Source organism: Staurois parvus, unplaced genomic scaffold (genome assembly GCF_062004578.1).
Source record: "Staurois parvus isolate SC_StPar_1 unplaced genomic scaffold, SC_StPar_1.0 ptg000874l, whole genome shotgun sequence".
NCBI lineage: Eukaryota > Metazoa > Chordata > Amphibia > Anura > Ranidae > Staurois > Staurois parvus.
This window is the reverse complement of record NW_028318670.1, coordinates 1,339,747-1,365,167: the sequence shown is the minus strand read 5'-3', so window position 1 is coordinate 1,365,167 and position 25,421 is coordinate 1,339,747. Positions and strand designations below refer to the sequence as shown.

Here is a 25,421-nt window from a genome sequence, read left to right as displayed (position 1 = left end):
CCGGCACTCAGGGCTGAGACAAGGGAGGGGCAGCTGTCAGGTGCTGTGTGTTAACCCCCCTGGCAGTATTCCCGAGTGTAGCTCGGGGTAAAGTTTCAGTACCAGAAGCGGTAACCCCGAGCTACACTCGGGCTTACCATGCGGCTCTGCTCCGCGATCCCTTGATCACTTACCTTGTCCTGCGCTCCTGTGATGTCCCTCCTGCAGTGTCCCCAGCAATGTAATCCGGCGGATGCCGGTATCTGTCTTCTGTCCCCTGCGAGCGTCGGGACGTACGGGGTAGGAATGGCGGGAAATTTGAAAATGACAAAAAGTGACATTTACTAAAATCACATAGTAAAACATTACTGTATCAAACCATTTCACATACATTTTGTCCAGAGTGCTTTGTCCGGCGCCCTGCCTGCATTTTTACTGTTCTTTCTGCCTGGAAACTGAGAAACGTCCATGGCGTCCAAAAAGTGTCCCTTTAGGTCAAAAGCGGTTTTAGACCAGCTAGAGAACAGAGATAGTAAATCAGAACTACTTGCAGAATTGAGTGATAATGATTTGCGGGGAAATTCGTCATCAGACACTGAAAACGATTCTGCGACTGAGCTCAGCGATGTGCGAACTTGGTGCTATATTTCAAATTTCAGTGTTTTTGGTTTGATTATATTATTGAATTCAATTTATTATTATTATATTATTTATTATGATGATTTATTAAATTATAATTTATGATTTCGTTTTTCAAGTTTTATCCTACCCGGAATGTTTATTAGACTCTTGTTTGGACAGATTTCAGTGAGTTATTCCTAAAAATTACAGGCCTACAATAATAATAAAAAAAAAAACATTTCCTTGCAAAAAAATGTACCACTTTGAGCACAGAAATATGGACATAATCAGACCACTAGGGAGGTTAATAGGCTGGAGGGGGTGTCACTTCCATGATCCCCAACACTGACTTGGTGGGGGAGAGGCGGAGCCAAATGAGTGTGCTGCTGCAGAGAGGTGAATATGTGGAAGATGATGGAGCCATGAAAGAGGAGAGGGGGCAGTGGAGGGGGTGTAATGTACAGAGTTGAGGGTTGGGAGGTAGAGGGTGCAGAGGTCAGAGGTGAGGAGAGATAGAACACTGCACTCTGTATATCGCACACCCCTGAACCCTGCACTCTGTATGCAGCGCACCCCTGAACCCTGCACTCTGTACACAGCGCACCCCTGAACCCTGCACTCTGTACATAGCGCACCCCTGAACCCTGCACTCTGTACATAGTGAACCCCTGAACCCTGCACTCTGTAAGCAGAACACCCCTGAACCCTGCACTCTGTACATAGCGCACCCCTGAACCCTGCACTCTGTACATAGCACACCTCTGAACCCTGCACTCTGTACATTGTACACTCCTGAACCCTGCACTCTGTACATCGCACACTCCTGACCCCTGCACTCTGTATGCAGCACACCCCTGAACCCTGTATGCTGTACATAGCGCACCTCTGAACCCTGCACTCTGTACATTGCACACTCCTGAACCCTGCACTCTGTATGCAGCACACCCCTGAACCCTGCACTCTGTACATAGCGCACCTCTGAACCCTGCACTCTGTATGCAGCACACACCTGAAGCCTGCACTCTGTACATAGCGCACTCCTGTACCCTGCACTCTGTATGCAGCACACCCCTGAACCCTGCACTCTGTACATAGCGCACCACTGAACCCTGCACTCTGTACATCGCACACTCCTGAACCCTGCATTCTGTATGCAGCACACCCCTGAACCCTGCACTCTGTATGCAGCACACCCCTGATCCCTGCACTCTGTATGCAGCACACACCTGAACCCTGCACTCTGTACATAGCGCACTCCTGTACCCTGCACTCTGTATGCAGCACACCCCTGAACCCTGTATGCTGTACATAGCGCACCCCTGAACCCTGCACTCTGTGCATTACACAACTCTGAACCCTGCACTCTGTACATAGCGCACCCTGAACCCTGCACTCTGTGCATTACACAACACTGGTTTTATTTAACAATGCCCATTTAAGACCCTCCCACTGTTAAAGCCCAGGGTGGGGGGGGGGGGTGAATTCCTACACCCACTCTCTGACAGGAAAAGCCTTGCTTGTGAGTATGAAGTCATAGATTAGCAGAACATCAAAAGACTTGAAGTGACTCTGAATCCCTCCCAGTGTACAGCCGAGTCAGATTTAACCCCTTCATTACACTCACCTCTCCAGTCAACAGGTGGAGGATCTCCAGGGCGAGGTTCAATATCATCTCATTCCAGGGAAATTCCTTCCTCACAAATCTCAAAGCCTGCTGATTGTCCATCATGATGTCCTTGTAGAGGTCCTTGTGTCCTTCTAAATACTCCCACTCCTCCATGGAGAAATAGACAGTGACACCCTGACACCTTATAGGAACCTGACACACACAATGATACAGTCACCATCCAGACACATCCCTTGTCTGTTACTGGAGAATGTTCCAGAATTCCCAACACCGCTCACCTCTCCTGTCAGCAGATGGACCATCATGGTGGTCAGTTCCAGGATCTTCTGCTCTTTGTTCCTCTCAGGTATCGGAGAACGAGGGGGAGGCACCATGGTCGGGCTCTGGGTCCTGCTCCATCCTCCTGAGATTGGCTCCCCACTAGACTTCTTCACTACAACATAATCCTACAGATCAGGAGAAAGAGAAACCGATATCAATCATCTTACATCATCTACATGTCTACAAGAAGAACATGGTCTATTGGCCAGACTAGACCAGAGTGATGTCATCTGACCTCCCAGAATCCTCCTCACCTGTCAGGGATCCCATATCTTTCCGCGGCACACGGGTCTGCACATGCGAGCATTAGGACCTGGGCACCTGCGACGGTAGCGGCGGTCGCGCATGTGCACTCGCGATCACGGGCCTGGCACCAATGAGGGCGCCCTATTTAAAAAGGTCAGGTATGTGCTCTAGTTGCCCTATGGTCTTACCTGTATCCTGTGTTTCCTGAAGTAGATTGCCTTGTTCCCGACTCTGCCTGACCTTGATTCGCTGACTGTCTCCTGCCCTGATCCCTGGCTTGTCTGACCATTCTCCTGTCTAACCCTGCACGTTTTGATCTCCTGTAACTGAACCCGGCTCGTGACCAGTTTATCGTTATGTCTACTGTGTTGTACCATTCTGCCTCCACCGCTACCAACCCGGCCTGCCCGACTCTGCTCTCTCTACTGACTTACATCAGGCTCTCTCCGGCAAGTGCTTGCCCAACTCCGCTCTTTCTACCTCCTTACATCAGGCTCTTGCCTGCTATACACCTCCGGCAAGTGCTTCTACCACAGCTGGGTGCACCCAGGGGCCGTGACCTGGTTTCGGCCTGCTCCAAGTCCATCCCCACCATCAGGGGCCCTGGTGAACAAGCAGGTCGGGGCTTAGATTCCACGCCTTGGGGAATTCCGGTCTGTGGAACGCTAGAGGCTACCGCCGGCAGGTCCATAACATCACCTCTCCGGTCAGGTCTGTGTTTTATTAATAGAGATAAGAATGATGTCATGTGACCTCCCAGAATCCTCCTCACCTCTCTGGTCAGCAGGTAGATGATCTCCAGGGTGAGGTTTAGTATCCTCTCAGTCATGTGACTCCGGTCCTCCTCCATCCTCATTCGTGTCGTCATTTTATCTATTCCGGCTTTCTTATAGAGAGATAATTTTGACAAACTGAAGTAAGAATTATTTGGAGTTTCCTGTAAATATAAAATCGGATCTTATTACCTCCTCCGCTGCCACTTCCAGCAACGTCTTCACTCTACGTCGTACTATAGGGAATTTCTTGGCTCTAGCTGACATCACTTCCTGTCTTCCATAGAGACTTCCTGTCTGGGTAGAAGTGAGATCACCATCTTGTGGAGCTCAGAGAAACTGCAGCCCCTAGAACTGTGGTAGTGTGACCCCGGCCTTGTGCTGGGTGTGTATGGACTGTATGTCCTCATAGATGGGTCACCTCCACTCCCACCAAGGGGGACAGAAATATACGACTGCCTGGTCCAGCCTTTCTCAACCAGGGTTCCTCCAAAGGATTCTCGGGGTTCCTGAAGCAATGAACATTTTCTGTCTCCCAGTAACAGCTGCTATTAAAGATCTGTAAGAAAGGTAGTATCTCCACTTTATAACAAGGTAAGAATGTCCTTCCCCTACTGATCACTGATATAAGGGGGTCCTTCTCCCATTGGTTACTAATGTAAGGGACCACTACACTGACCACTGATATAAGGGGGTCCTTCTCCCATCGATCACCAATGTAAGGGACCACTACACTGACCACTGATATAAGGGGGTCTTTCTCCCATTGGTCACTAATATAAGGGACCACTACACTGACCACTGACATAAGGGGGTCCTTCTCCCATTGATCACCAATGTAAGGGACCACTACACTGACCACTGATATAAGGGTGTCCTTCTCCCATCGGTCACCAATGTAAGGAACCACTACACTGACCACTGATATAAGGGTGTCCTTCTCCCATCGGTCACCAATGTAAGGGACCACTACACTGACCACCGATATAAGGGGGTCCTTCTCCCATCGGTCACAAATGTAAGGGACCACTACACTGACCACTTATATAAGGGGGGTCCTTCTCCCATTGGTCAGCAATGTAAGGGACCATTACACTGACCACTGATATAAGGGGTCCTTCTCCCATTGGTCACCAATGTAAGGGACCTCTACATTGACCACTGATATAAGGGGGTCCTTCTCCCATTGGTCACCAATGTAAGGGACCTCTACACTGACCACTAGGGATGAGCTCTGGTTTCAGTTGTTGGATAGTAGTTGATAAGATGGCAGTTGCATTGAATGTTGGCTCCTCCGATCCTCTGTTCAGTGGAAGCCAACCATCATATAAAAAATCTACATTTCCACCATTACTTCTATACATGGCAGCTTCCCACTGTCCCTGGTACCTAAGAAAGCTGCAAGTGCCTTGAACTGCCATGTCCCTGGGAGCAACTGGTGTCACTGGGAATCCCAGCCACATAAGCAAATGGGCGGGGATAGCAGTGACATCACTGGCCACTGGCCATGTTTGGCCAATGATGTCTCCACTATTGCATTCTGGGCTGTATATGATATACTCTTGACCTCTGCACTCTGTATACTAACCTAACTAACTATATACAAGGAGGAGGAAGCACACATAGCAGGGCAAAGTCAGGACAAAGACAGGAAACTAGAGGAAAAGCGAGCAAGGTACGGGGAGAGCTGGATGCAAGGTACAGGGAGCAGGAACAGGTCTCAGAGTCAGGTGAGGGTACAGGAACATGGATCAGGTATCAGTAAAAAAGTTAGGCTCAGGCAGGGACACCCGCTGTTGACCAGCGGAACTGCGCCCTTCATCGTAGTGCCACCAGCAGTGACCCAGTTGATGCTGCTAGTCTGGACAGTCCCCTCCCCCCCTTAAGGAGAGGCTTATGGATGCTCTATTCTGTCTTTAACCATGTTGGTGCAGGAAAATTCCAAGAAGGTTTCACTTCAGTGTCTGAAGACTCTCAAACTCTTCAGGCCCCAGTCTTTCAACCCACTGGATGGCGTGCCACTTGAGTCTAGTAGCTGATAATGCGCCCCACCGCCAGGGTCTGAAAGGTGACTGTTTACCCCGCCGCCAGAGTCCGAAACCTGTCTGGGTTCCCACAGGTCAGATCCCTAAAGAGGCTCAACATCTGAAACTTGCACATCCCTAATGTAGCATTTGTTCCAACGCTGGGACCCCAATGGCCAGCCGAAGGCCTAACACCAGTATCCCTGGCCCATACACTTACCCTGATGCCAGGGTGTTCCATCATGAATGGACCTTCAACATCTTGGTTGCCAGAAACTGCTATACACAGGTCTTCCCAAGGCATTGGTCACCCAGCAAGGGTCCCCTAATGCACCTGGGATTGTACAGGTACCACCTAGGTCAGGACAAGGCTCAGATGGAACTCTGCCCTTTCCAAGAAGATCTCTATCACTGGGGCTGAACAGGAGAATGCAGCTCTTACTTCCAAAGTGGGTATCTGAACTATAAGGTCTTGGTGCAACAGAAACAAATGGCCGCAAAAAGGACTCAGGAGAGAGAAATCGGGATCTTAGACCGAATGGATAGCCCATGCCAGGCATGCAGCAAATGTGGAGGCACAGCAAAATTAGATCCAACAGCGAATGAGACCCTGGTACCAAAGACTAGCTGGGCAGTGGGCACAAAACCATCGGAGGCAAGTTGGGCAGCAGGCAGAGAAGCATCAGAGGCAGGTTGGGCAGCAGGCAGAGAAGCATCAAAGGCAGACTGGGCAACAGGCAGAGGAGTGCCAGAGGCAGGCTGGGCAGCAGGAAGAAGAGTATCAGAGGCAGGCTGGGTAGCAGGAAGAAGAGTATCAGAGGCAGGCTGGGCAGCTGGCAGAGGAGCATCAGAGGCAGGCTTGGCAGCAGGCAGAGAACAGTCAGGCTAAGCCGGCAGGCACAGGACCATCAGGCTGGGCAAAAGAAAGAGGACCATCAGGCTGGGCAGCAAGCAAGGCACCATCAGGTGGGTCATCAGATTCAGGACCGTCAGAGGCAAGCAAGCTGTTCGGCACAGGACCACCAGAGACAGACGGAGCATCATACATGGGACCCTCAGAGGCAAGCAGGTTGTTGGACACAGGACTGTCAGAGCCAGGTGGGTCATCCGGCACTGGACCCTCTGGTTGGGCATCAGAGACACGGCACTCCGGCCTGGCATCAAGAACAGGACCACCAGGCTGGGCATCAGGAACAAGACCCTCAAGCTGGGCATCGGAAACAAGACCAAGACCCTCAAGCTGGGCATCAGTACCCTCCGGCTGAGCTTCAGGAACAGGACCCTCACGCTGGAAAATCAGTAACAGAATCTTCTGGCTGAACAGCAGACACAGGACCACCAAGCTGGGAAACAGGCAAAGGAGCATGAGAGGCAAGTTTGGCAGAGGAGGCAGATTTGGAAGCAGAGAGCAAGGCACCAGCAGCAGACCGCAGACCGAATCCTGTCGGCAAGCATAGAGGCAAGTTGAACCCCATCAGCAGGTAGTATAGAGGGGGACTGGATCCCATTAGTAGGCAGCATGCCATCTTGATGGCAATGGTCAGGAGATGAGTGAGGACAGGTTGATTACCCATCAAACAGTCTATGGAGCCAAACTGGACAGTGGACAGAGAACCAGTAGGCTGGATAGCAGGTGACCTATAGTTGAGGTTGGGTCGCTGGAACACAGGCTGGATGTGGGGTGGCTTAGAAAAAAGGACGTGCCCCACTTGGTCGAATGAGGCAGTCCATCCAAATGATGGATGGTACTCCTAAGACAGGCTTGAGCAGATGGAATTACCATAGCGTGAGGCCTGGTTGCTGAGAATCCCAGATATGAAGAGGCAGAAGGCAAGACTGATGCGGGGTGGCTTGGATAAAAGGACGAGGGCCCCACTTGGTTGAATGAGGCAGTCGGAGAAGATCAGTACACACATGGTACAAAGCCTCCTCCGGGTGAATCTTGCAGCAACCAACAAGTGCTGAGACCAAATTCCCAGGTGTAGACCATCTGATCATGAATGGCTGCAGTGTCATGTCAGGGATACCACAGGAATCCAGCAAAGGTGGCCCCATCAGTGGGCTGTACCTCAGGAAACCAGGAAGCAGGCCGACTAAGATGAAATAAACTTTATTAACATGAATATCACTCTTACAATACCAACACCAATAAACCAGAACAACGTAAAGTGACAAAATGATCATGGAAGTGCAGCATACCAAATGTAGCACCCTCCTAGTGTAGCTAGATCCTAATGGTTAGTCAGGAGCCAGTTAGCAGCTCGGGTGTAATAGCCAGAGGGGTCAAATTGTGGTCAGGGCTGAGAGACTCTGCAGGCCAACCCCTGGGAGTGAGGTCACCTCAGGACAGCTAGGGAGGTTCTGAAGATCAGAGCTTCTGGAGCCCTCCCACCTCTCAAGAAACCTAAGGGCTTTCTGGAGGAGGAAGCTCAGATCTACATACTTGAGGGACCTTGGCCAATCCCCTGGCAGTAGTCTGGGCGTAGTGACCAAGGCAACCCTTAAATATTGCAGAGTGTGACGGGAGTGACTTTGGGTGGGGGGCCCATGGAACACAGCTCACTTTGGAGAGGTGGGGAGACCCCTGTCTCAGCTCCCCATATCCCTCTTATGTGTAAGTCACCCTATGCCTGTTAGGGGTACAGGGTGATCTGTCCTAATATTGGGGTGGGGGATTGTGGATTGTTTGGTGTTGTGTGGTTGCATCCCATTGTTTTATTTTGTGTCTTGGGAGCAAACTATTATGGGATGTATGTGTATTGGCTTGGTGGGGGGGGTGTCTGCTGATGTGTCTCTTGTTGATAGATGTGGTTTGCCCCGCCCTGTGTCATTATGCAGGGAGGGGGGGTATTGTCCCGAGTGTATATATCTTGTATCTGTTTTAAAAATAAAGCAGTCTATTTCCTGGTTTCCTTCAAGTCTGGTGTTGTCTAGTCTCGTATGGTCAGCAGTGGTGTCTGTGGGCAGTGTTCGGACAGGGAAGCGGGAGTCTAACGGAAATACCCAAGTGCAGTCGGGGTCAGTTCCGTTACATTGGTGGCAAGCGGTGGGATTGTGCTTCCAAGCTGTGAACACGTCCAAACCACCACCGGGATTCAAGATCAGGAAAGTAGATGACGGTCACCCCAGTGGAGATATGGACCTGGCATCAGAGTTCCCGGGGCTGCTGCGGATCGTTCTTGCAACATACCCCAGGACTGTGTCTACGGATGAGTTCCTGGAGCTCAGGCAGCAGATTCGGGAGGTACTTTGGAGTGGAGCCCTCCAGGTTGCTGGTATGTGCAAGGGCAAGTGCTATCCAACCCCAGGGGAACGGGCCAGGGACCATCGGACACCAGTTACGGACGCCATTCCTGGGAGAGCGACCCCAGGAGCAATGGGTGACTGAGTTGGACAGGCTGGTCCAGCAGGAGCTAGAGCTGGACAACCAATATTGGGCTCTGCAATGGTACGCAGAGCAGGAATATTTCGGGGTGACAACAGGATGCTCTCCTGAAGGAAATGACTTTGGTGGTCCTGGATTGCTGTAGGAGAGCCTTACAGATCATTTTGTGTTTGGTGATGAAGGAGAACCTACTCTTGAGGACCTGTGAGAAGACAGAGAGGCTATGTTCAGTCTCACATGGGTCTCAGAGCTTCAACCAGATCTGGAATACCTGCTGATGAAAGAACAGGATCTGGAAAGGGCATACAGGCAACTACTAAAACATGTTCGGCAGCATGCCCAAGAATCGGCAGTGGAAATTCCAGAGATTGCCGTCCCCAAACCTGAAGTGCTGACAAAAGGGCAGAGCTCTGCTAGCCTCTTCCCAGCACTGGTAACATCTTCTGGGTTCCATGGACAGGAGATGGTGAACTCCTATCCCCAGACACCAGTTCCAGAGACTGGGGATTTGATTGACTTTTCTGCTGAGGAGGAACCATCCGGTGTGCCTCCAGCAGAAGATCTGGCAACAGGGCCAAACATTACTGAACTCTGCCCAGCACTGGTAACATCTTCTGGGTTCCACGGACAGGAGATGGTGAACCCCTATCCCCAGACATCAGTTCCAGAGACTGGGCTTTTCTGCTGAGGAGGAACCAGCCGGTGTGCCTCCAGCAGATCTGACAACAGGGCCAAACTTTACTGAACTCTGCACAGCACTGGTAACATCTTCTGCGTTCCACGGACAGGAGATGGTGAACCCCTACCCCCAGACACCAGTTCCAGAGACTGGGGATTTGATTGACCTTTCTGCTGAGGAGGAACCAGCCGGGACGCCTCCAGCAGAAGAGATGGCATCAGGGCATGGTGTTGTTTACCTCTGCCCACAACAATCAGCACCGCAGGAGCTACAGGAAGAGGATGCAATCGGCACCTCACAACGGCAGCTTGAGCTGATGTCCGTGGATGGGACTTCGGTCTCCACTGACACAACCCCAGAAAAGGGTCTGGCATTGGGACAAGAGGATGTCAGCCTTACTTTGCGAACACTGAGGGATGTCCATCAAGTCAAAGTGGATGAGACTACAGTCACCACCTGGATACCCCAGGGATGCTGGGCAGTCTGCCCAGATACCCCACAGCATGATGGAGTCGGCTCAGCCACCCTGTCTTCTCTCCAGGGGCTGAGAGGATTTCAGGGAGAAGGACCAGTACGTACTTCTCCCTAGTGGCGGGTATGTTCTACGAGAGAGGCAGAGGTTGGCTGGGTGAGTAATGCTTTGTGTGGGACCATTTGTTTGGGGTACTGTGTGGGTGCTGGCATTGGGGGACTGGAAGAACAGACTAACTTCAGAGTCCACCCGTCTGGGGTCTCCTCCTGCATTAGTCTCTTGCCGAAAGGGGAGATATGTGACAGGAGTGACTTTGGGTGGGGGGCCCATGGAACACAGCTCACTTTGGAGAGGTGGGGAGACCCCTGTCTCAGCTCCCCATATCCCTCTTATGTGTAAGTCCCCCTGTGCCTGTTAGGGGTACAGGGTGATATGTCCTAATATTGGGGTGGGGGGTTGTGGATTGTTTGTTGTGTGGTTGCATCCCATTGTTCTATTGTGTGTCTGGCTTGGGAGCAAACTATTATGGGATGTATGTGTTTATGTGTATTGGCTTGGTGGGGGGTGTCTCCAGCAGCCCTCCCTCCTGATGGGACTGTCTGCTGGTGTGTCTCGTTACTAAATGTAGATTGCCCTGCCCTGTGTCATTATGCAGGGAGGGGGGATTGCCCTGCCCTGTGTCATTATGCAGGGAGGGGGAATTGTTCCCTTGAATGTATATATCTTGTATCTGTGTTCAAATAAAGTAGTCTTCTTCCTGGTTTCCTTCAAGTCTGGTGCCGTCTAGTCTTGTATGGTCAGCAGTGGTGTCCGTGCATCTGTGTTCGGACAGAGAAGCAGTATTATAACGGAAATACCCAAGTGCACACGGGGTCCGGTTCCATTACACAGAGCCTGGGAGGAGTTGGCCAATGTAGATAGAGTGAAGAGCTGGAGTGTGGAGGGTGCCCAGGAGAGGGACCTACCTACAGGCAGGAGCTTGAAAGGAAGATTTCTCTGCCTTACCGTCTTGTGAGTGAGGACAGCCTGAGGAGCGGGGAAGGAACCAGCCCAGCTTAAGGCCTGAAGGAAGCTACCAACCCATCAAGCTCACAGGAGAGACAGAGTGAGTAATCCTACAACCCCCCCCCAGGCCGGACAAGGGGAGGGGGCAGTCAGGTGGCCAACCCAACTGGCTTCTCATCTGAGACCACTTTACTAAGTGGCAGTTTCTGGGTCCCCTTGCCCAGGGAAAACTTCAGGCAGCTGAGAGAGGAGGAGAATTCATTGGGGGTCTGAGGAGGTACACTGGGAAGGGCTGGAGGGCTCTTCAAAAGCAGAGACTGTTTCTGTCTACAGACTTGTTCATTGTTGCTAAGGAGTTGACTAACATTTCCCGCACTCAGGACAGGGCAGTGGCTTCTCCCCCGTGTGCGATCTCTGATGTATGCAAAGGCTGGACTGGTCTGAAAAACATTTCCCGCACTCAGGACAGGAGTATGGTTTCTCCCCCGTGTGCGATCTCTGATGTATGCACAGACTGGATTGATCTGAAAAACATTTCCCGCACTCAGGACAGGAATATGGTTTCCCCCCCCATGTGAGATCTTTGATGTTTGGTAAGCATATATTTTTTTATAAAACCTTTCCCGCACTCAGGACAGGAATATGTTTTTTCCTCCGTGTGCAATCTCTGGTGACGGTAAAGATTGGACTTGTCTGAAAAAAATTTCCCACACTCAGCACAAAAATAGAGCAACTCCCCCGTGTGCAATCTCTGATGACTGTAAAGATTGGACTTGTATGAGAAACATTTCCCGCACTCAGAACAGGAAAATGGCTTCTCCCCCGTGTGCAATTTCTGATGTGTGTGAAGATTAGACTTGGATGAAAAACATTTCCCGCACTCAGGGCAGGAAAACGGCTTCTCCCCCGTTTGAGAACTTTGATGTTTGACAAGATATGATTTGTACACAAAACATTTCCCGCACTCAGGACAGGAAAATGGCTTTTCCCCCGTGTGCAATTTCTGGTGTGCATAAAGATTAGACTTCTTTGAAAAACATTTCCCACACTCAGGGCAGGAAGGTGGCCTCTTCTTATCTGTGTGGGATCTTTCATGTTCATTCAGTTTGGATTCAGAATGAAAACATTTCCCGCACTCAGTACAGGAGAACCTCTTCCCTTTTGGAAGGACAGCCTGGTCCCGCACAGTCTGAGGTTCCTCAGGACAGGAATTCAGCTTTCCAGCCGTGTGAGTTTTCTGATGTCGGTAAAGGTGGGACGTTACTGAAAAACATTTCCCGCACTTAGGGCAGGAATACGGTTTCTCCCCCGTGTGAGATCTTATATGCACATTAAGATTATATTTAAAATGAAAACATTTCCCGCACTCAGTACAGGAGAAGCTCTTCCCTGTTGGAAGATCGGCCCGGTCCCGCACAGTCTGAGGTTCCTCAGGATACGAGGAATCCGATGGTCCATCTACACTGGGTGGTGCCGGATGGACAATGGAGGGAGCCGGGTTTTCTCCTGGACTATGCTGTGTGATGTCCTCATCTTCTACTTTCCAGTCTGGAGACAAAGTGAGACAATCCTCGGAGGTTTTCCTCATCTCCCGGCCATGGACTAAAATACAAAGACAAAGAGGATTACTAGACAGGAGCCCCACCAGAGGTCAGAGAGTGAGGATGGGGGGGGGGGGAATAAAGAGGAAGACTGGACTCATCCTGTAGATGATGGGGGATCTAGGTGGAGCCTCCGTACTGCTCTCTCCTTTCCAACAAAGTCTCCTCTTACCCGGTGATGTGAGGGGCGGCTGATTGTCCATCATGACGTCCTTGTAGAGGTCCTTGTGTCCTTCTAAATACTCCCACTCCTCCATGGAGAAATAGACAGTGACACCCTGACACCTTATAGGAACCTGACACACACAATGATACAGTCACCATCCAGACACATCCCTTGTCTATTACTGGAGAATGTCCCAGAATTCCTGGCACCGCTCACCTCTCCTGTCAGCAGCTCTTCATCTTCTTGGTGACTTCTAGAATCTTCTGCATGTTGTGTCTCTCAGGGTTTAGGGAGTCACATGGAGGCACTGTGATGGTCATACGATCACCTGACTTCAGAAGAGGAAATCTCTGTATTGAGGAACCAATAGGAACATCATGTTAGACTCCCAGAATTCTCCTCACCTCTCCGGTCAGGTCTGTGTTTTATTAATAGAGATGAGAGTGATGTCATGTGACCTCCCAGAATCCTCCTCACCTCTCTGGTCAGGTCTGTGTGATGTCATGTGACCTCCCAGAATCCTCCTCACCTCTCCGGTCAGGTATGTGTGATGTCATGTGACCTCCCAGAATCCTCCTCACCTCTCCGGTCAGGTCTGTTTTATTAATAGAGATAAGAGTGATGTCATGTGACCTCCCAGAATCCTCCTCACTTCTCTGGTTAGGTCTGTGTTTTATTAATAGAGATGAGAGTGATGTCATGTGACCTCCCAGCATCCTCCTCACCTCTCCGGTCAGCAGGTAGATGATCTCCAGGGTGAGGTTTAGTATCCTCTCAGTCATGTGACTCCGGTCCTCCTCCATCCTCATTCGTGTCGTCATTTTATCTATTCCGGCTTTCTTATATAGATAATTTTGACAAACTGAAGTAAGAATTATTTGGAATTTCCTGTAAATAGAAAATCAGATTTTATTACCTCCTCCGCTGCCACTTCCAGCAGTGACTCCTCTCTAGGTCCTATAGTATGAAATTTCTTGGCTCTAGCTGACATCACTTCCTGCCTTCCATAGAGACTTCCTGTCTGGGTAGAAGTGAGATCACCACCTTGTAGAGCTCAGAGGAACTGCAGCCCCAAGAACCGTCTGGTAGTGTGGCCCCGGCCCTGTGCTGGGTGTGTATGGGTATATCTGTTTCTCTGTAATTGGAGGTAAAGGGCGCACAGGGCTCTCAAGACTACTGACTGGTTACACAATAACAGGATGTGGATATGAGGGGGGGGCGGTAATAATAGGTTTGCCGATCATTTAAGAACTACTGACCCCATGGGAACACACATAGGGGTTGATTTACTAAAGGCAAACAGATGGTGCACTTTGCAAAGTGCAGTTGCTCCCGAGTTTAGTAAGAGGTGAATTTACACTTTGTAAAGAACACCCGATTGGATGCAAGGAGGAAAAAAAAACCCAGCATATTTGCTTGCACAGGATTGGAGGATGCTCTGGAGCAACTGCACTTTACAAAGTGCACCGTCTGTTTGCCTTTAGTAAATCCACCCCATAGTCTGGACTGGGGTTGCCAACCATCAATAAATGTACGGACAGTTTGTACATATCAGGGGCTGATCATTAGTCACATGACTTGTTCCGGGTATCCTCGGTGCTTCTGCATTGTGGTTGTACTGTTTAACCCCTCCAGAAGATTCCCCTCCTCCCTCCCGAGGACACCCAACAATGGGGACTACCCCTCCCAATGACACCTAATGATGGGGCACAATTCTTCCCAATGACACCCAACGATGAGGACTATTCCTCTCAATGACGCCCAAAGATCTGGCACAATTCCTCCCAATGACACCCAATAATGGGGCACAATTCCTCCCAATGACACCCAACGATGGGGACTATTCTTCCCAATGACACCCAATGATGGGGCACAATTCTTCCCAATGACGCCAACAATGGGTCCCAATGACACCAATGATGGGGCACAATTCCTTCCAATGACACCCAACGATGGGGACTATTCCTCCCAATCACACCCAACAATGGGGCACTGTCACGGTGTGCCCGCTGTCCCTGCACGCTCCCCCCTCCCTCGCCACATCTTCTCATCCTGCACACAGCCTTTGAAACAGGCTGTGCAGGATGGGGGGAGGGGACCCCTGTGGCGAGGATCACAGCCCCCAGCAATCTAGTTGGAGGAGCTGTGACCCCCCCTACCAGGAGACCCCGGCGGGGGGCCACCATGAGGTCTCCGCACGCCCCCGGCAGATGCAGCGCGCCTTCCCGCACTCTGCGCTCGCCAGTGACAAAGGCCGCGCTCACGAGCGCGCGGCCTGAGTAAAGGGGGGTAATAGTGCCTCGTTGCCCCTGCAAACGCAGCGCTGAGCCAGCCATTGCCAGGGCAACCCAGAAGCGTACTGGCGGCTTTAAAAGGCCGGCGTGGGACCCCAACCGCTCTCTCTCTGCCTGCCGCCACTGCTGTCGTGGGAGGTCCGGGTGGGGACCGGACCTCCACCGATGTAACCGCTGGGCACTCTGCAGGAGACCAACCCCCCCAAAGGTCAGGACTATTACCCACTGCCACCCTGCTAAATACCCACAGGGTTGGGAGTACCCGCTGCCCCTCTGCTAACTACCCCCAGGGTTGGGAGTACCCGCCGCCCCTCTGCTAACTACCCCCAGGGTTGGGAGTACCCGCTGCCCCTCTGCTAATACTCCAGGGTTGGGAGTACCCGCTGCCCCTCTGCTAACTACCCCCAGGGTTGGGAGTACGCGCTGCCCCTCTGCTAATACTCCAGGGTTGGGAGTACCTGCTGCCCCTGCCTGCTGATTGCTGCTGTCTCTGGAAAGCTGGCCGCTGTGAGGGCCCCTGCCTGCTGATCGCTGTTGTCTCTGGAAAGCTGGCCACTGTGAGGGCCCCTGTCTGCTGATCGCTGCTGTCCCTGGAAAGCTGACTGCTGTGAGGGTCCCTGTCCGTTGCTGAGTGTCCCTACAAGCCGCCTGCTGCTGAGTGTCTGCAAGCTGCCTATCGTGAGTGTCCCTAGAAGCCATGAACTGCCCCGATTGTGTGCTCAGACTACCCTTGTTTGAACTACCCCACGGCGTGCCCGGTGTATAGCTACCTGGACTGTCCCCCCTGAGAACTTAAGCCATCGCTACCCGAATCAGACCCCATAGCCAAGGTCCCTCTGAGTCCCCGTGAGCCTGATGTTGTCCCTAGAAAGCTGTGTGGGAGCTGAGCTGAGGGCAGACCCCATAGCCAAAGTCCCTCTGAGTCCCCGTGAGCCTGATGTTGTCCCTAGAAAGCTGTGCGGGAGCTGTGCTGAAGCCGGACCCCATAGCCAAGGTCCCGTTGAGCCCCGTGAGTCTTATGTTGTCCCTAGAAAGCTGTGCGGGAGCTGTGCTGAGGCCGGACCCCATAGCCAAGGTCCCGCTGAGTCCACGTGAGCCCGATGTTGTCCCTAGAAAGCTGTGTGGGAGCTGTGCTGAGGCCGGACCAATAGCCAAGGTCCTGCTGAGTCCCCGTGAGCCTGATGTTGTCCCTAGAGAGCTGTGTGGGAGCTGTGCTGAGGCTGGATCAATAGCCAAGGTCCTGCTGAGTCCCCGTGAGCCTGATGTTGTCCCTAGAGAGCTGTGTGGGAGCTGTGCTGAAGTCAGACCACCAGCCAAAGTCCCGCTGAGTCCCCGTGAGCCTGCTTACCGTGTCCCTACAAGCTGTATGTTGCGGAGTGCCATGAACTGTCCTGATTGAATGCCTTTCATAGTTCAATAAAGTTTTGTGTTTACTATCTTCCTTGTCCGTTCTGTCCTGCCTACGCTTCCGTCACAGGCACAATTGCTCTCAATGATGCCAACAATGGGGCCCATTTACACCAATGATGGGACGTTGTCTATTCCCATGGGCCCTTTTCTGCTCCCAACAGCCACATTCCAGCCTCCCACCCTCTAAAGTCTGAAGAACAGTAAGCTGGCCCTTTCTTTAGAAAGTTTGGAGACCCCTGGTTCAGAGGACCACCTCCTTGTATTGGCTTTCCAGATTCTCTGTTGGCTTTGTTTTGTTATTGAACTGGTTTGCTGCACGAAGATTCCACCTCTATGGACGGGGGTTAAGGACTTACCTTCTTCATTCCACCTGATATCCTAGAACATATCACTTGGGCAGTGATACGGTGAGGTTAAAGTCTAAGGAAGTGCAGATAGGGAGGGAGGACCATCACAGACCAAGAGACCCCTTCCCTCAGAATCCCCTAGAACTTAGGGGCCTAAGCCCGAGTACTCCATTAAGGGCCTTAAAGCTTTTAAGCACCATTTACCCCTCCGCTCCTCTACTTCCTTCAGTATTTCCTCCCTCTGACACCAATGATGGAACATATTCTTCATGGCAGGCTGGGGGATGTTTTCTTCCTCCTGACCAGCAATGTAAGGGGCTCTATGCTCCATACTCCTGACCCAGTCACTCCATCATTGTGTTGGCTGCATAGTGCAATGATTGCCCATTGGCTGCCTGTGTAGTGTAATCATCACCCTCTGTAGGCCATGTATGGTCAGGATGGTCATTGTCTTGTCTGTTTATTGTCAGTGCTGCTTGTTTAGAGCAGGGATCTCCAAATTTTTTAAACAAAGGGACAGTTTAATGTCCTTTAGGCTTTAGGGGGGGCCAGAATATGGCCAGTGGGGGTAGAAAATGCCCCGGTGTCAGCAGATGTAAACAATGCCCCAGCCTTGGTTTTAATGGGAGGAATAGTGACCCCTTGTATCAGTGTAAGAAACAGTGTTCCATCAGTATCACTGGGAGGAGTAGTGCCCCATCATTGGTGTCAGTGGGAGGAGTAGTGCCCCATCATTGGTATCATTGGGAGGAATAGTGTCCCATCATTGGTGTGAGTGGGAGGAGTAGTGCCCCATCATTGGTGTCAGTGGGAGGAATAGTGTCCCATCACTGGGAGGAATTGTGCCCCATCATTGGTGTCAGTGGGAGGAGTAGTGCCCCATCATTGGTATCACTGGGATCACAACGATGGGGCACAATTCTTCCCAATGACACCCAACGATGAGGACTATTCCTCCCAATGACACCCAAAGATGGGGCACAATTCTTCTCAATGATGCCCAAAGATCTGGCACAATTCCTCCCAATGATGGGCACTAATCCTCCCAATGACACCCAATGATGGGGCACAATTCCTCCCAATGACACCCAACGATGGGGACTATTGTTCCCAATGACACCCAACGATGGGGCACAATTCTTCCCAATGACGCCAACAATGGGGCCCAATGACACCAATGATGGGGCGCAACTCCTCCCAATGACACTCAACAATGGGGCCTATCCCTCCCAATGACACCCAACAATGGGGCACAATTGCTTCTAGTGATACCCAACGATGGGGCACAATTCCTTCCATTGACACCCAACGATGGGGACTATTCCTCCCAATGACACCCAACAATGGGGCACAATTGCTCTCAATGACACCAACAATGGGGCACATTGACACCAATGATGGGGAGTTGTCTATTCCCATTGACGTCAGGACCTTTTCTACTCCAAACAGCCACATTCCAGCCCCCCCCTAAAGTCTAAAGAACAGTAAGCTGGCCCTTTCTTTAGAAAGTTTGGAGACCCCTGGTTTAGAGGACCACCTCATCTTAGCCCAGGAAACGGGCATTTTTTGCTTCACTTCCCATTGACTTCACCGAGGGGTCCAGGTTCAGCATCTGAACCACTTAGAAGTTCACCGAACCCTGCTCTATCCGAGCCCAGGGCAGTCCGGCTCACCCCCAGTAGAGAGTCAGCGGTTGCAGTCATCCTGACAACCAGCAATACATCCCCGTCCGTTCTGTTCAGTTTCCAGCCGAGTATTCCCAGCTAACAGGTGAATGTGACCAAAGGGATGAGGAAACACCATGCAACCCCCACTTCCTGAACCAGACCAGGCTGCATGCCCTAAATATAGGCAGGGTAGCTTGCCAAATTCATTCATTTTTGGTTGGAAACAAGTCCAATGTATGAGCTGGTATTGGGGAACATGAAGAACCTGTACAGCAGGGGTCTCCAAACTTTCTAAACAAAGGACCAGTTTATGGTCCTTTTGACTTTAGGAGGGCCAGACTGTGGCCAGTGGGAATAGAAAATGTGCCATCATCAGTGAGAGCAAACAATGCCCTATCTTTGCTGTCAATGGAAGGAATTGTCCCCCATCAATGTCATTGGAAGGAATTGTCCCCCCATCAATATCATTGGAAAGAATTGTCCCCCAACCAATGTCATTGGAAGGAATTGTCCCCCATCAATGTCAGTGGAAGGAATTGTCCCCCAACCAATGTCATTGGAAGAAATTGTCCCCCATCAATGTCAGTGGAAGGAATTGTCCCCCAACCAATGTCATTGGAAGGAATTGTCCCCCATCAATGTCAATGGAAGGAATTGTCCCCCAACCAATGTCATTGGACGGAATTGTCCCCCAACCAATGTCATTGGAAGGAATTGTCCCCCAATGTCATTGGAAGGAACTGTCCCCCATCAATGTCAATGGAAGGAATTGTCCCCCAACCAAAGTCATTGGAAGGAATTGTCCCCCATCAATGTCAATGGAAGGAATTGTCCCCCATCAATGTCATTGGGAGGCAACTATGCCCATTTGTTAATGTCAATGGGGGGGAATTATGCCCCATTTTTGATGTCAGTGGATAAAATATTGTCCCAAGGGCCAGATAAAAGCAAACTAAGGGCCACAGTTTGGAGACCAATACTGTACAGCATTAGAACTCCAATTCACATTCACCTGGAAATAACCAGAAGGAGAACGTCTATCCAAACCGTGAGATTGGTCAGAGACTGATCGGTGTCATTCTGGGCATTGCCAGGCTAGGTCTTGGTTACGGAGTGAAGGGTGATCCCGCTCATACTATATATGACCCTCATCTACTGTACATCATGGAACTTTCCTTCAGCTTTTTAGCAAATACAATAGAAATGTTCTCCATCCTATAGAAGAGGTTCAGAGAAGAGGAACCAGAGAGAGAGAACGAGGCCGGAGGCTGCACCTAACCTCTGAGAGCCGCATCAGGAACTGCCGCTACAATTCAAATCGCTGTGTTTATGTAGCCGAAGCGTTTGTGAAATCTCCCACCACAAAATGTACTCAGCCAATGACAGGTGAGGACGCCATTTTTATTTTTCTCCTGCTATCAATGACCAACCTAGTCCCACACTTCATCCACGTCTTTGGTGACCTCTGATCTCCTTATGAACTGTTTCTTTCATGATGAAGATCAGCCATGGAGTATATCTGAGGTGTATATCAGGGGGTGCTTCTTCCCCACATGAGAGCTGGGATGTCCACCAACATTCATCCACAAGACATTTCCCACATGAATACACCTCCAGGGTTGTGTGGGACCCCAGGAAGACAGGACTTCAGTGAGGAACATTTCCCTCACTCGGGACAGGAAAGAGGCTTCTCCCCCGTGTGAGATTGCTGATGTCTGTAAAGATGGGACTTCTGTGAAAAACATTTCCCGCACTCAGGACAGGAATACGGCTTTTCCCCTTTGTGGGATCTCTGGTGTGTGACAAGGTCTGATTTTTTTATAAAACATTTCCCACACTTAGAAAAGGAATAAGGCTTCTGCCCCGCGTGCAATCTCTGATGTCTGTAAAGACTAGACTTCTCTGAAAAATATTTTCCGCACTCAGGACAAAAGTGCAGCTTCTCCCCCATATGAGATCTTTGGTGTCTGTTGAGATTGGACTTGTCTGAAAAACTTTTCCCGCACTCAGGGCAGGAATACGGCTTCTCCCCCGTGTGAAACCTCTGATGCGTGACAAGTTCTGATTTCTGTATAAAACATTTCCCGCATTCAGGACAGGAAAATGGCTTCTCACCTGTGTGCAATCTCTGATGTTTGTAAATATTGCACTTAAAGGAAAAACACTTCCCGCACTCCGGACAGGAAAACGGCTTCTCCCCTGTGTGAGATCTCTGATGTATAGAAAGATAGGACTTTTTTGAAAAACATTTCCCGCACTCAGGGCAGGAATGTGGCTTCTCCCCCGTGTGAGATCTTTTGTGCTCATTAAGACCCGATTTGAAACGAAAACACTTCCCGCACTCAGTACAGGAGAAGCTCTTCCGTGTTGGAAGGCCGGCCCGGTCCCGCACAGTCTGAGGGTCCTCAGGATACAAGGAATCCGATGGTCCATCTACACTGGGTGGTGCCGGATGGACATTGGAGGGAGCCGGGTTTTCTCCTGGACTATACTGTGTGATGTCCTCATCTTCTACTTTCCAGTCTGGAGACAAAGTGAGACAATCCTCAGAGGTTTTCCTCATCTCCCGGCCATGGACTAAAATACAAAGACAAAGAGGATTACTAGACAGGAGCTGATTGGTTCCCCCAAACCAGGACTCCGCCCACATCAGGCAGCATGGTCTCTGAGGAGCTTACAAGTTGAATGGTTCCTCTTGAGCTCCAGGATTTTGTCGGACAGAGAGATCCAATGAGAACTTTATCATCTGGACCAATCAGTGAGCAGTATGGGTGGAGGAATGGATTTAGTGTTGATGTCCCACCTGTGCTGATCTCTGTAGGAGTGTCCTCCTCTATAAATGTCCCCGTTATTCCATCCTCCTCCATAGACTGATGATCTTCCCTCACATACGCCTCTTCTTCTGATTTCACCTCAACTTTTATATTTGTCAGATCTTCACCCTAAACCAAGAGAAGGAGAGAAACTATCTGTAAAAAGCTCACATAAAAATACACACATCATCTCTATGAGTCCATGTTCTAGATGCTCCACCCCACCAACCTTGTAACTGTGAGGGTTGATGTGACCTTTCTGCGTGGAATACTGGGAATACAGAGGACAGGGACATCTCTCTGGTGGGTTCCCATGACTGGATCCATCTACCTGATGATGGTGAGGGATGGTGTGACCTTCCTGTGTGGAATCCCGGGAATACAGAGGACGAGGACATCTCCCTGGAGGGTTCCAATGACTGGATCCATCTGTAGGAAACACACATACTGACTGAATCCATTGTTTCTATGTGTTTATCAGATGATGAGGGATCTAGGTGGAGCCTCCGTACTGCTCTCTCCTTTCCAATAAAGTCTCCTCTTACCTGGTGATGTGAGGGGCGGCTGATTGTCCATCATGACGTCCTTGTAGAGGTCCTTGTGTCCTTCTAAATACTCCCACTCCTCCATGGAGAAATAGACAGTGACACCCTGACACCTTATGGGAACCTGACACACACAATGATACAGTCACCATCCAGACACATCCCTTGTCTGTTACTGGAGAATGTCCCAGAATTCCCGGCACCGCTCACCTCTCCTGTCAGCAGCTCCATCATCTTCTTGGTGACTTCTAGAATCTTCTGCATGTTGTGTCTCTCAGGGTTTAGGGAGTCACATGGAGGCACTGTGATGGTCATATGATCACCTGACTTCAGAAGAGGAAATCTCTGTATTGGGGAACCAATAGGAATATTATGTTAGACTCCCAGAATCCTCCTCACCTCTCCGGTCAGGTCTGTGTTTTATTAATAGAGATGAGAGTGATGTCATGTGACCTCCCAGAATCCTCCTCACCTCTCCGGTCAGGTCTGTGTTTTATTAATAGAGATGAGAGTGATGTCATGTGACCTCCCAGAATCCTCCTCACCTCTCCGGTCAGGTCTGTGTTTTATTAATAGAGATGAGAGTGATGTCATGTGACCTCCCAGAATCCTCCTCACCTCTCCGATCAGCTCTGTATGATGTCATGTGACCTCCCAGAATCCACCTCACCTCTCAGGTCAGGTCTGTGTGATGTCATGTGACCTCCCAGAATCCTCCTCACCTCTCCGGTCAGGTCTGTGTTTTATTAATAGAGATGAGAGTGATGTCATGTGACCTCCCAGAATCCTCCTCACCTCTCCGGTCAGGTCTGTGTTTTATTAATAGAGAGTGATGTCATGTGACCTCCCAGAATCCTCCTCACCTCTCCGGTCAGCAAGTAGATGATCTCCAGGGTGAGGTTTAGTATCCTCTCAGTCATGTGACTCCGGTCCTCCTCCATCCTCATTGGTCATGAGATCTATTCCGGCTTTCTTATAGAGAGATCATTTTGACAAACTGAAGTAAGAATTATTTGGCGTTTCCTGTAAATATAAAATAAGATCTTATTACCTCCTCCACTGCCACTTCCAGCAACGTCTCGCATGTACTTCCTCACGACTTGGAACTTCCTATTTATACTTGACATCACTTCCTGTCTTCCATAGAGACTTCCTGTCTGGGTAGAAGTGAGATCCCACCTTGTGGAGCTCAGAGGAACTGCAGCACCGAGAACTGTCTGGTAGTGTGACCACAGCCTTGTGCTGTACATGGACTGTATGTCCTCATAGAGGGGTCACCTCCACTCCCACCAAGGGGAACAGAAATAGATGAGTGGACTAGATAAGTGGAGGGATTTTGGTTAAATTGATCTTGTTAAATGCTCCAATTTTCCATGTAGAAATGTTTAAGGTAAATTGCTAGAAATGAACTTTTTTGATAAAAGCTTTCCCAGGTTGCTTTGCAATCCTCGTAATACCCTCCCAAGCAACTTCTAGTATTAATCAGTGACGGTCTGTGCCCTTCCCTTTATAAACAAGACAACCTGGTTCAAATACAATTCTTGCCTTCACACAGTCAAGCCGGCCTATTTCATCTCTCTCATTAACACCTTTTCATCCCGTCCCAGTCAACTCTTCTCTACCTTCAACGCTCTACTTAGTCCTCCACCGCCTCCACCCACCAACTCACTGCCCAGGAGATCGCCAATCACTTCAAAAATAATATTGATATAATTCTTTATGAAGTCTCCACTCTACAGCTATCTCCCTCACCCTACACTCCATGTCCTCAGGTGAACTCAAAACTTCTCTTACTCAACCCCACCACTATAGATGAGGTTGCTAAACTCTTTTCTAACACCCACCTAACCACCTGGACCCTCTCAATTACTGTGGTCACCCTCTGGCTCTATCCTACATTCTCTAACTCACATCGTCGATCTCTTCCTCCCTTCTGGCATCTTCTCCAATGCTCTAAAACAGGGGTGTCAAACTGGCGACCCTCCAGCTGTTGCGAAAACTTCAAGTCCCATCATGCCTCTACCTTTGGGAATCATGCTTGTAACTGTCAATCTTGCAATGCCTCATGGGACTTGTAGTTTGGCAACAGCTGGAGGGCCACCAGTTTTGACACCAATCTTAACAACCTACGCAATATCTCCTTGCTCCCCTTTTCCTTCAAACTCCTTGAACACCCGGTGTACAACCAACTGAGTGACCATCTTACGGAGAACAGCCTTCTTGACCCTTTCAGTCTGGATTTTGCCCTCAACACTCCACAGAAACTGTTCTCCTAAAACTCACAAACGATTTACTAACAGCTAAAACCTTCTCCTCCTACTTCGGGACCTTTCTGCTGCCTTGGATATGGTTGGCCACCCCCTCCTCCTCAAAAGCGTCTACTCCTTTGATCTCCATGACTGTGCTCTTTGTTGGTGCTCATCCTACCTATCCCACCACTAGTTCAGTATCACTTACAAATCTACTTCCTCCTAAAACAGCTAAAACCTTCTCCTCCTACTTTGGGACCTTTCTGCTGCCTTTGACATGGTTGATCACCCCCTCCTCAAAAAACTCTTCTCATTTGGACTCCATGACTGTGTTCTTCATTGGTGCTCATCTTATCTATCCCACCGCTCCTTCAATGTCACTTACAATTCTACTTCCTCCTCTACTATTCCTTTCTCCGTCTGGTTCACCCAAGGTTCTGTCCTTCGACCTCTTCTATTCTCGATCTACACCTCCTCCTTTGGTCAGCTGATAGCCGTCCATGGCTTTCCAATACCATTTCTATGCTGATGACACCCAAATCTATCTCTCTACCCCTCAGCTCACATCAGTCTCCTCACATATCACCGATTTACTAACAGACATCTCGGCCTGGATGGCACACCACTTCCTCAAAGTCAATCTTCCCAAAACCGAGCTCATAATATTTCCTCCCCCACGTGACCCTTCCCCTGACTTCTCTGTCAAGATCAATGGCACAACCATCAACCCATCCGCATATGCCAGGTTGTTAGGGGTAATCCTGCACTCTGAACTTTCCTTTTGACTCCTCATCCAATCACTTTTTAAAGTTTGCCACCTCAATCTCCACAACATCTCTTCTTTCTAACCAATGACATCACAAAGCTTCTAATCCATGCCCTAGTCATCTGTCGCCTCAACTACTGCAACTCCCTCCTCATTGGATTGCCATTACATAGGCTACCCCCCTCCAGTCCATCATGAATGCTGCTGCCAGCATTCATGATGGACTTCATCTTCCTAAAATGTAGATTTTAATTTTTTAAGACATACAGTATATTTGAAAAAATATTTTTCATATATTTTGTAATAAAAACGCATTTCAACATGCAGTGTGTGTATGTGTTTGTATATATTTATTTATTGAAATCTATTGAATACGGCCAAAATTGTAGCATTTCAAATATATGTCAATATGTTTGGGAAGAATATTTTTA

The 25,421-nt window shown here is 49.9% G+C and overlaps 1 protein-coding gene across 1 annotated transcript in view; it reads right to left on the bottom strand.

The window, feature by feature from the left end:
• LOC149443169 (uncharacterized) overlaps nt 1-23,014 on the bottom strand; it is a 50,124-nt gene extending 27,110 nt beyond the window's left edge. The window contains exons 1-12 of the mRNA XM_089655804.1: nt 22,839-23,014; nt 22,186-22,320; nt 21,976-22,099; nt 21,660-21,859; nt 21,421-21,559; nt 12,499-12,734; nt 12,116-12,414; nt 6,493-6,934; nt 3,760-3,873; nt 3,567-3,680; nt 2,464-2,673; nt 2,225-2,413 (exon numbers count right to left, since the gene is read on the bottom strand). Coding sequence (XP_089511930.1) covers nt 2,225-2,413; nt 2,464-2,673; nt 3,567-3,680; nt 3,760-3,873; nt 6,493-6,934; nt 12,116-12,414; nt 12,499-12,734; nt 21,421-21,559; nt 21,660-21,859; nt 21,976-22,099; nt 22,186-22,320; nt 22,839-22,922 — 2,286 coding nt within the window. The 5' untranslated portion in view covers nt 22,923-23,014. The remainder of the gene's footprint in view (nt 1-2,224; nt 2,414-2,463; nt 2,674-3,566; nt 3,681-3,759; nt 3,874-6,492; nt 6,935-12,115; nt 12,415-12,498; nt 12,735-21,420; nt 21,560-21,659; nt 21,860-21,975; nt 22,100-22,185; nt 22,321-22,838) is intronic.
• Between the last annotated feature and the right edge of the window lie 2,407 nt (nt 23,015-25,421).